This window comes from Patella vulgata, chromosome 9, assembly GCF_932274485.2.
Source record: "Patella vulgata chromosome 9, xgPatVulg1.2, whole genome shotgun sequence".
Classification (NCBI taxonomy): domain Eukaryota; kingdom Metazoa; phylum Mollusca; class Gastropoda; family Patellidae; genus Patella; species Patella vulgata.
Window position 1 is genome coordinate 33141734 of NC_065887.2, and position 12544 is coordinate 33154277.

The window sequence follows — 12544 nt, forward strand, 5'->3', positions numbered from 1 at the left end:
AGGCCTACTGTAAGATGCTATTATACATATTCACTCCAAATTTCAAGGTTCTACGACTAACAGTACGGTGTCGGTGCCAAAAGACTTTCGGCGTCCCGTTAAAATGCCGCCTGCACTTTTTTTGTTGCGATTCTGACAGGCGTAAACCCGTCTTCGTTATAGCCTAGTCCAGAGAAATGGGGTTTAATGTCCACTCGACACAAACTATGTCATTTCGGGACTAACACATACGGTTCAATTTTATTTTAATAATTCGCTTTGCGCGTAGGGATTTTTAGCAGTGGGAGGACCCGGAGAAAACCCACGAGGTTGCAATGGACAGCTAGGCGACACCAACCCTTGTCACGTGACGTAGGCCTACAACCGGGGAATCGAAACCACAAATGAATTTTTTTAACAATAAAAGTGACTAGAGATCAATTATAGGCCTACGTAGGCCGGTATTTTTATTTATTTGTTAATTAATTTATTTTAGTATGCGATGATTTAACGTTGTGGGCACGTGATTAGCGTGGGCTCTTGTTTCTATATATAACTCTATTGGAAATACCCATCTATAGCCCGCTTTCACTTTTTCCTTTCCGCTTTAAATAGCCTTGATCTTTGCATGACTATGGTGGCCCACGGCTGCCATACAATTGTTTTTCTGTTAGTTCATCTAAAAAAAAAAAATTACTTTAATTTTTAAAGATCACAAGCAATTATTTTTTCTTTTTATTCCATCTGAAAAATATTTTAATTTTTCAAAAATCACAAAAATAAATAACAAAAACACATTTTTTAGATGCAATAGCAAAAAACAAATTGTATGGTAATGGCGGCCATGGGCCACCATAGTATCATCGTATTACGTCATCTTCACATATTCACGTTTTCCAGAAAAATACTGAAACACATCATGCAGCGATGCGAAAAGGCAAATATGGCTGAAAGAAGGATCTCATACACAGAGGAGAGGGAAATTTGTCAAGGTTATATTAACAGGAATCGAATGATTCTTAGGGAGAATGTTGTACCAACGGATTATCTAAGCCATCTAAGTTTGTCACGTAGTGAAATAGAACCCATTGAAAGTAAAGTCCAAATTGCTGGACCAACACAAGGTATGGATATGCTGTTATCAACTATCACAAAGCGTTGTCCAAATGTATTGTATGAGTTTATGAAAGTACTTTACAAACGAAACCCAGAAGTTTGCCGTGAAATAATATCAGAGCTAAAACCAAAGGAAAAAGACGTTATAAATGATCATTTACCCTTTATTTTCAACACAACAGAAAAAGATTCATTGCCAAACGAAAAAGAAAACTTCCCCAAATCCAGTGATGACGGTTTGTATTTATAATTATTGTTGTTTACTGTATTAGGGTCCGTTGTCATTGTCCTTTGTGCAATCTCCTCAGTGAATTTGTTACCAAATTTTGGCTGAAAGGTAGTGGTATCAGAACAATAGTCAATAGCCTGCAAGAAAAACAATTCATTGCAACAAAAAATAATCTTCCATCCAGTTAGTATGGCAAACAAATTGCCTTTCCATGATGGCATGAAATGGAAGGATAGGGTTGAGAATGGTGGTAAAGAACTTGGCCGCAAGAAAATTTGGTAGTTTGGCAGAGAGAGGTTGTTAGGGATTTGATTACATCTTTGGGGCCTAAGCCTCTAACATACAACCTCCTCCCTTTATCCCTCTGGGAAGACCATGACCTGGAATGGTAGTTAAAATTAGTTTAATTTTTTTCATTCAAATTAAGGGTGTTGAGTATTTTAAGATGCACACTACGTGTAACTTTTCAGCAATAAATAAAATAATAATGGAGATTACTTTGAAAATTATTTTTTCATTTATTAATGATTGCAAAGCTATTATATATTTTTAGTTACTTAGTGCTTATTACTTTTCAGATGTCCTAAAATTCGACAGGTGATCAGTCTGACAAATGCATAAATTTTCCATTTACAGTATGCCATAATAATCCATATTTAAATAACTAAAAAGTATAATAACTACCGACACTAATCAGTACAACATTCACTAACCTGTAACATAATATTGAATACCGGTACATTGATGACTAATAATAACAGCCCCTCAAAATGTTTGGTTCTGTGGCACATGCTAGCGTGGTTGTGAGGACCTTGACACTTGGTTGAGGGATTATGATTAAGTCCTCAAGATTAACATGAACATAGTTAGCAACAATTAAGAACTAAACGACCTCAATCGATCACTAGCAGCGTTGAACGGTTCTATGTCCCCTTTAGAGCCAACCAGTAGCAAGGGATGATTGATGGTGCATGCATGTGAAGTGTACGTACATTGAACGTGATTGGTATCTATAAGTATCGCTGGATCTGGTTGGAAAAAGGAAATGACAGTAGGAAAATAGAACACACTATTGTCATTAGGGCAATAGGAATATGATGACATTTCCATGAGTATTTAATTAAAATTAAACTCTTTTGAAATCAAACTCAAAGGCACTTTTCGATAAGGGAGGGGACATATAGCCACACACACACACCTCTATATCTTGGTTTGAAATGTCATCGAATTTGAGCATTATGAACCATTTCCGGTTCCTTTTATTTTTGTACTTATTATTACAGCATATTTTTTATTACAGCATATTTATAGTGCACTATTTCGTATAATGTGTTACCAAGTGACTAAGTAATCATAAAAAAAACAACAAGATTATGGACATGTTAACAGTTGTATACAGAGTCATGGCCGCAGATCTTATTAAATTTTAGGGGGGGACGGAGGTGGCTGGGGTTCTGGGGGTCCTCCCCCAGAAAATTTTGAAAGCAGGATGCCTGAAAACGCTATCTGAGACCATTTCTGAGCATTCTGCAGAGATGAACGTACCGAGAATAAATTGTCGTTTTTGAGTGAGAATAATCAATAACTACACAAATAAGGGATAAGGAATATAGGTAGGCTACTAAATTGCCAGTCACGGATGAAAATGTGATGAATAATTTCTCAAGTGGCCAGCTCTGAGCCTAAGCTGCTGAGGTCATGAAAAGATCATTCTCAGATCTGGGTTACATCAAAGACCGGGCATTTTTGAACCAAGGGGAAATATCCTCAGCCTGAAAATAGGACTCAAGTTTTGGGAGACGCTGACAGAGTACAGCGGGCGAAGGCGTGCGCTACAGGCGCGCATTTAGCGGGGGTCTTGGTGCCTCCCCCGGAAGATTTTTTAAAATTAGGATGCCTCAAAATGCTATCTGAGACCATTTCTGGGCATTGTACATCGGCATGTTCAGAAATATAGGCTACATTTCCCGGGCTGAAAATAAGACTTTTGAAATTTTATCGATGCATTTTTCTGGGGGGGACGAGGCATATGAAATCCCCCCCATCCCCCCAGGATCTGCGGCCTTGTACAGAGTTAGTTAAAAGCTTGCTGAACCAAATCTCTATTCTTTAGCACCTATAGAAATGGACACAAATGGGTCGCAACATATGGATTATAATGTAATATAATTCAATCATTTCTGTTTTTACTGTAATTTCTAATCAGTTATATTCGGCAATATACGGAAAGAGTCAAAATTGAATGGCATCGGTAGTATTCTCCTGTGGGGTATGTTATTTGAAAGCATTCTGGCGAGAGATTCGTAGAAGAGTTGTGATAACGGGTTTGCAATCATGTAACTTTTTGTACGGCCACATTCATAATGTTTCGCAATTCATAACAGATCATTTTGAAACTTTGCATACCTATTCCTTATACCCTAAGGATGACCCCTATTGTTTATTGGTGATTGCCCAACCCCCAGGGGCAAAGCCATACCCATTTGTTTTTTTTGCGTATCTGTGTGTTGCCTACAGGCCACGATTCTTAATGGATCGTCTTTGAACTTGGGATATGTATTCCTTATAGCCTAAGGACGACAACTGCATGTTCCGACCCCCAGCAGCAGACCCACGCCCAATTTTTGTATTTGTCATTTACAGGCCGCAATTCTGAATGGATCAGCTTGGTACTTGGGATATGTATTCCTTATTGCCAAGGGCATCAACTATTGATTTTAGTGAATGCCCCGACCCCCAGGGGCAGAGCCACGCCCAATTTTTGCCTTTAGCGTCCGAAGGCCACAATTCTGAATGGATTATCTTGGAACTTGGTATACTTATTCCTTATACCCTAAGGATGGCAACTATTAATGTTGGTGCACGATCCCCTCCTCCACAAATTTTGTATTTAACGTCTACAGACTGCAATTCTGAATGGATCATCTTGAAACTTTGTATATTTATTACTTATATCGTAAAGACAGCAACTATTTATTTTGGTGCATGCCCCGAGCCCCTGGGGCAGTGTCACACCCACTTTTTTTGTTATTATTTCGTCTGTAAATTTGTCACATAATCTATCAAATACTAACAGCAAATGTTTGACGTGATCAAATGTTCGACTATAAATCAATATGTCATCTAAATAGGGTAAACAGAATTTGTCTCGCAATCCTTCTAGATTGCCAATCATATAGGTCTGAAATGCAGAGGGTTTCCAGATAACCCGAATGGAATCTGCTTCCATTCGTAGAGGCCCCAAGGAGGTTTAATGTCTTCACCAACAACATCCTGGTGATAGGCCTTACCCTGATCAAGCAGCATGAACCATCTGTTTTCACATAAACTGTCTTAAGGCATCTTAAAGGTCCACTTTGTATTACTGATTTTTATACGCCCACATTTTCATGTGGACGTATTATGTCGTCGCCCCTGTCCATCCGGACGTCCGTCCACAATTTGTTTGTGGACACTCTACAGGTCACAATTCTTATCCGATTTTAACGAAACTTTAAATATAGGTGTATCTCCAAAAGATCTCGGCTGCTTTTGATATTGGCATGTATCGGATCGAAAATTCATGGATTATGGCCCCTGTTTGTACGAAAAATCACATTTTTGGCTTGTGGACCCTATAGAGGTTACAATTTTTATCCGATTTTGTTGAATCTTGAAATGTAAGTTTATAACCCAAAGATCTCGGTTCCTTTCGATATTCGCGCATATTGGACCGTAACTTCCTGAATTATGGCCCCTGATTGTACGAAAAATCGCGTTTTTAGCTTGTGGACCCTATAGAGGTCATAATTTTTATCCGATTTAAAAAAACGTATTATTATATCACCGTTACACCATAAGGACAACTGAGTTTGAATTTCATGAAAATCGGCCTAAAATTGACAGACAAAATGGCCGCCGTTCGTTGTCAAATAGCGTAAAAATATGGTATATCAAGGGTGTGGATCAATATAGAGGTCACAAATTTTATCCGATTTTGTTGAAACTTGAAATGTAAGTTTATAGCCCAAAGATCTCGGTTCCTTTCGATATTCGCGCATATCGGACCGTAACTTCCTGAATTATGCCCCCTGATTGTACGAAAAATCGCGTTTTTAGCTTGTGAACCCTATAGAGGTCAAAATTTTTATCCGATTTAAAAAATCGTATTATTATCACCGTTACACCATAAGGACGACTGAGTTCAAATTTCGTGAAAATCGGCCCAAAATTGACAGACAAAATGGCCGCCGTTCGTTCTCAAATAGCGTATAAATATGGTATATCAAGGTTGTGGACCCTATAGAGGTCACAATTTGTATCCGATTTTGTTGAAACTTGAAATGTAAGTTTATAACCCAAAGATCTCGGTTCCTTTCGATATTTGCGCATATGGGACCGTAACTTCCTGAATTATGGCCCCTGATTGTACGAAAAATCGTGTTTTTAGCTTGTTGACCCTATAGAGGTCATAATTTTTATCCGATTTAAAAAACCGTATAATTATATCACTGTTACACCATAAGGATGACTGATGTGGACCCTATAGAGGTCATAATTTTTATCCGATTTAAAAAAACGTATTATTGTATCACCGTTACACCCCAAGGACAACTGAGTTCGAAATTTCGTGAAAATCGGACCAAAAATGACAGACAAAATGGCTGCCCTTTGTTCTCAAATAGCGTAAAAATATGGTATATCAAGGTTGTGGACCCTATAGAGGTCACAATTTTTATCCGATTTTGTTGAAACTTGAAATGTAAGTTTATAACACAAAGATCTCAGTTCCTTTCGACATTCGCGCATATCGGACCATAACTTCCTGAATTATGCCCCCTGATTGTACGAAAAATCACGTTTTTAGCTTGTGGACCCTATAGAGGTCATAATTTTTATCTGATTTAAAAAAACGTATTATTATGTCACTGTTACACCCTAAGGACGGCTAAGTTTGAAATTCGTGAAAATCGGCCCAAAACTGACAGACAAAATGGCCGCCCCTCGTTCTCAAATAGCTTAAAAATATGGTATATCAAGGTTGTGGACCCTATAGAGGTCACAATTTTTATCCGATTTTGTTGAAACTTGAAATGTAAGTTTATAACCCAAAGATTTCGGTTCCTTTCGATATTTGCGCATATCGAATTGTAATTTCCTGAATTATGACCCTTGATTGTAGGAAAAATCACTTTCTTTTTAGCTTGTTATCTATCCATCTCTCGAAAATGTGGGCGTATTCTGCCTGGCAGCCGCTGGTTGATTAATTTTACGATAGTCAGCAGTGTTGACTTAACACACAATCTAAGTTTACCATCTTATTCTTATTTCCGCATGCACAGTAACAAACTTGAATATAGTGATATTTATTTATTTATTTATTTACCTATAAAACCCTTTCCGATTAAGTCCTACAAATAGTCTTTAGCTTTCTCGCTTAACGAATTTGATATAGATATGTGTATAACTGCATAACAGTGTCCTTCAGATGAATGTCTATAACTTTAAATCAGGCAAGTAGCCAATGTTATTGTCAGAATTTGAAAAGACATCACAATTGTTGCTAAGTAAATGTTTAACATTTTTTTTTTGTGATCCTGATATATCTCAGTTTGATAAATCTACAAGCGGACTGTTGTGTTTTATTTCAGTGGATTTATTTACAGTCGTACACATAGAGCACCAGATACATTTACTTCACTGACATCTTGAGCAATTTCCGGAGGAACAATATGGAATAATGATTTAATGGAATGCAATTCTCTGAGTTATGTTTTTTTCCGTAACACTATGTCGCGATGAGAATCGTTATGAACAACTACATCGACACGATAGGTACTACAACTAACATTTCCTGTCCCATCAAACCAGAAGAGTTATTTATGTCTGGTAAAATAAACAGTTTAATTGATTTTAACTGTTTACACCAGTACGAATTGAAGCGCAAACAGTTTTATTATTATTATTATTATTATTATTACAGCATATTTATAGTGCACCCTTTCATATAACATGTTCAGGGGCACTTTACAAAGTGACAATGTAAATCAATAAAGTAAATTGGAAGGCGTCTATTTGACCCCATCCAAACAACTATATGTTCCCCCTTGCCAGGTCGTCAGTCCTAGGACTCTGACAAGGGGGAACCATGCTACAAAATCCCAATGAACTTTCTTTGCCAGCACCGGGATCGAAACCAGGATCTCCATGTTTTCAAGCCAACATCTTGAACAAGATTTCAATGAATTATTTAATTTACAGCATTATCAGCATTTGTACAAATGAAACAAACTTGATTGTATTTATTTTCTTTACAGAGTATAAAAACCAAAAAATAGAAGATCTCAAATATAAAACTTGTCGTGTGTTATGGGAAAAACTGAATGAAGATAAAAATTGGCTAAAATTGTGTAATGTGTTCGACATTACACTTAAACAAAAAACCATGTTAGGTAGGTACTATATCACCTTTGAAGAATTTGAAATGAAAGTTCATCCAGATTGATTGCTTTTATGTTTGATGGTTAAATTTGCATATTGCAGGTCTTGTTTTTATACGCCAACATTTTCATGTAGACGTATATTGTAGTCACTCCTGTCCGTCAGGAAATCCAAAATTTGTTTGTGGACACTCTACAGGTCACAATGTTTATACGATTTTGACGAAACATGAAATATAGATTCATCTCCTAAAAGATCTCAGTTTCATTTGATATTGGCATGTATCAGACCATAACTTAATTGTGGACCCTCATTGTACTGTAACTTTTTTGCGTGTTGACAATTTTTATCCAAAATGATGAAACTTAAATAAGTTAAAATGTATGTTAACAACCCAAAGATCTTGGTTTCCTTTCCATATTTTTGCATATCGGACCTCAACCCTAATGGTGGTTGCATTGGAATGTCATGAAAGTCAGACCAAAACTGCCGGACAAAAAGCTGCTCCTCATACGCAAATGGTATAAAAGTATTTAATATTAACGTTGCGGACGTTTTATCCGATTTTGGTGAAACTTAAAATCTATGTTTATATCCCAAAGATATTGGTTCCTTTTGATAATTGTGCATGTTCTCTGTCCATCTCTTGCAAATATATGTTGCACCACAGGAAAACTTGGTTATACACGTCTTAATTATTTGAATTACAGTGTGTATCCGCGAGAAGACCATAAAAAAAATGGCAAAAGGTGCTAAGATGGGGGGTCAGAAGTTTTTGATCAAACTTATGGTATGACACCCCCTAGGTGCAAGAGGTGACATGCTGAAGTGGTTACAGCCTGATGTCGCTCTAAAGGACTGTACTGGAATTATTCATTTTATGGGTAAAATTGCGTTTTTCACATGTGCATTTATCACCCTTGATATCCTGTCCGTATACTGATCTCGTTCGCCAGAATCATCTGAAGTTAATTTTGTGGCAACAGCAGTGAGTCATCTACAAACTGTGTGAGTTTGGTCTCTCTGCTACGTATAGTAAAGGTATAAGGACTTGTCAAAGTTGGTATTTGAGAAAAGACAGATTTTGGCAATTTCACCATATGAAAAATATTTTTTCAATTTTCTCAGTCAGGAATTGAAAGATTTATCTGATATTGCACATTGATGTGTTTTGGGACTATCCCAACTTACAAACCAAATTTGGTCAAAATCTGTGATTGAAGCCTTAGGACCTTCTGCATGGTTTTCTCACGGACACCCTCTACAACTTTTAAGTTAACCTCTTAGTACTAATTCCATATATTCATTCATTCAATCTTGACATTTCATTTCTCCATCTTGTTTGGTAATTTGACAGATTACTATACGCCCTGGGGTTGCGACAGACAACTCTGAAACTTTTGAAAAAATGCTATGTTTTCATGAAAACCTTACATAGATCTCTGGTCTGTTAACCTCTTGCCACATTGCCAAATGTCACTCTCTCACTCTCACGATGTATTTCCCCAGTCTCTCATTACAACATTTTGATCTGTAAATAATAATGATGTTTCATAGTAAAATGAAATGAAATGAAATGGGGTTTAACGTCCTACTGTTCTGCTCCTAACCTGGGCTAATGAAGACGGGCATACGCCATACAGTGTGCTATGAGGGAAATTTTGCCCGGGCAGCGGCACTATCGCCTACTCTTATATCGAATTCCAACTGCCAAGGGATCTTTTACGTGCATTCCAATGTATACACGGGACCTCGGTTTTTCGTCTTGTCAGGCCCTCCGTCCTGCATCACTGACAAGGGGGAACCATGCCGGAAAATCTGGATGAACTTTCTCGGCCAATGCAGGGATCGAACACCCGACCTCCAGGCTAGCGAGCCAGCGCCTTACCCACTTAGCCACGTGGTCCCCCTTCATAGTAAAAGGTGACTTTGTTCTTAGAGGGGTCACGATCAGATGATGTTTTCTGGAGTGGGGTCACAACCAGCAAATGGTTGGAAACCACTGCTATAGATCAAATGAATAATTTTTATACGCCCACATTTTCATGTGGATGTATATTGTCGTCGCCCCTGTTTGTCCGTCCGTCCGTCCACAATTTGTTTATGGACACTCTACAAGTCACAATTTTTATCCGATTTCAACAAAACTTGAAATATAGGTTTATCTCTCTAAGATCTCGGTTCCTTTCGATATTGGCATGTATCGGACCGTAACTTCATGGATTATGGCCCCTGATTGTACGAAAAATCGCGTTTTTAGCTTGTGGACACTCTAGGCCGTGGACTGGGCACGATTATATGGCTTAGATCTTTACTCTCGCTAAAAGGCCGGGAACCGCCTTTCCGATTTTTTAAATTGATAGATAGAGCAAAAATGATGTTAACTAGCAACCTTCACACGTGGCAATCAGTATGTATAATATTTATAAAATTATCTGAATAAGAATTATATTTTTTCTCGTCATAACACGAAGCTGCTACGCGGTCAAGTAATTGTCCAATGAAAATCGTTGGATCATGGCACATGATTAGTCACGTGATCATTGTTTATAAACAATACCATGATCTGGTCAACTGAACTAATCTTGTTTTATGTGTGTTTATTGATAGTTTGGGCTTTGCGGAAACGATATTTCATCAAGGATTGGCACGGAAATTGATGCAGGGTAATCGGATACACTTATATCTTTAGACATGTTGAATTTGGGCTTCAAACTCAGTGCAAATTGCGTCATATGTATCGTCATGTTAGTCATGTATGTATGTACACTCATGGATGCTGTTTTCAATAATGGGGGAAGGTCTCGTGACAACTGGCCCAGAGCTACAAATCATTATTTATTTTCCATTTTTTTCATTGAGCTGAGAATTCACTCATATTTCGACCACCTTTTACTAGCATGAATCTGAATATTGGGGGAAAATTTCTGATGGATAATTTCTTGACATTCTTTCTATTAGATCTAATGAATGGTGGTTATATTTCTGCCAAGGTACACTAAATCTGACCAAATTTTTAACTGAGTAAAACAGATTTTTGTGGCCCCAACCTGTAAGTCCCCAAACTATGATTTCCATCAGGCCATAATTGTATGTACATTAGACCTGTATACATAGATCGAAGAATGTTCGACTAACCGCAGGTTACTTGCACATGTCTATGTTTGATATGCAAAACAATGCTACATACAGCAATTGACATCCTCTAAAGGCATTGCACAATAATAAGACAAAAATATTATTAATTTTGTATTTATTAACAAGTCCAATTTTTAACTGGGAGATAAATTTAGAAAAAAAAAACAGTCATAACAATAACAATGGATAATACGATGTGTAAAAGACCTCAAAATATTCACGACAGTAAAACCCAATTAAACTCTCATTTGTTCATAAAATATTACTAAAATTGAAAAGACATGTCATGTATGCACACACAGTATATTGCTTATAAAAGCACTCTGAGCATGCTTATGGGTGGATTTGGCACTCAAAAAATGTAATTTATTATTATTTTATGTCAATATTCATCAATATCATCATCTGATAAGTCATCAGCATCAATTTCTGTTGTTGTAAGCATAGTATTATTACAATCCCTACATCCACAAAGATCAGTGCATGAGAGATTTGCAAGTCTACATGAACATCTTTTAGAGTCGCAGTTAGTTTTGCAATTGCAATGTACATATTTTAAAATGTCCTCTGGCGCTGAATCAAGTGTCATCCACTTGATTGATTTGTCATGATTAGTTATATTCCACCCATGCTCTGATGGGAGTGGGGGTGAAATCACATTTTTCAAAGAATGCCTATGGATTGCAGCCCGATAGTTAGATCTTTTAATATGTAAAATCAAGACATATTTAGTCGGGGGGAGAGATTGTTCAGATGAAGTTTTTAAACAGAATAATTTATATCTAGCATTGTCCACACTAGTACCTTTTTGTCCATACAAATCGCAAACAAATTCTTTTAAAATGTTAATGAGGGTTTCATTGATGGTGAAACTACTGCCAAGTTTTATGAAGGCTTTTTCTTGCCTTTTCCATGGAAGCAGCTTGTTGAATCACAGCTAGTGAATGTATGCAGTCCAACTAAGGCTAATGAAACTTCACGCCCAAGTGACTCAAAACACTTTCTGTAAGTTTATTACTCGACTTTTATTTTTTGTCCCGGTGTAAAAAAATAAATTTGCCATAATGTCCTCAATAACTGAAAGTAAAATAATTGCCACATCTGTATCAGGACTTTTAATGACTATATGTGTAAACATCTGAGTAGAGGCATGATTAGCATGAAGAACAAGTCTTGTGTCTGCCTCTTCGTGATCCGAGTACAATTCAGGAACATTCTCTACATTTAGGACATTGTTATCAGCACTAAATTTGGTACATGAATTTAAATGGGAAACATACAGATTAATTATACCTAGTGTAGAAGGCTGTATAGTTTGCCAGTTTTTACACAGAAAGTCAACAAGGGCCTCCTTGTTTTTTCCATTGCTCAGAAAACTTGACCACTGCTGTGTGATTTTTTGGTCTTTGCTGTAAATTTGATGCACCTGTGTACCTTTATCAGCTCGTCTACTGCGCTCCGCATTTTTGATACTTATAGCTGGGTACTGATCTGTAACAAAATCAACTCGAGTTACATTATGATGATTAGCTTCATTAAGTATAGTAGACAGGATAAGTCCAGCAACTTCACCAAATGTGTCCGGCAACTGCTTTGGAAGAGCCTGGATAAGAGCCATACCATCAATAATTAAGGCTGAATTCCGAGGAAAACCGTCAAATA

The 12544-nt window shown here is 37.2% G+C and overlaps 1 protein-coding gene across 2 annotated transcripts in view; it reads left to right on the forward strand.

Moving 5' to 3' along the window:
* Positions 1 to 865: 865 nt before the first annotated feature.
* The window catches only part of LOC126832624 (uncharacterized), a 29972-nt gene continuing 18293 nt past the window's right edge, over positions 866 to 12544 (forward strand). The window contains exons 1-2 of one of the 2 annotated variants that reach the window (XM_050563473.1): positions 866 to 1331; positions 7621 to 7755. In XM_050563473.1, the coding sequence (XP_050419430.1) occupies positions 899 to 1331; positions 7621 to 7755 (568 nt within the window). In that variant the 5' untranslated portion in view covers positions 866 to 898. The remainder of the gene's footprint in view (positions 1332 to 7620; positions 7756 to 12544) is intronic. The other variant, XM_050563474.1, reaches the window with a different exon arrangement.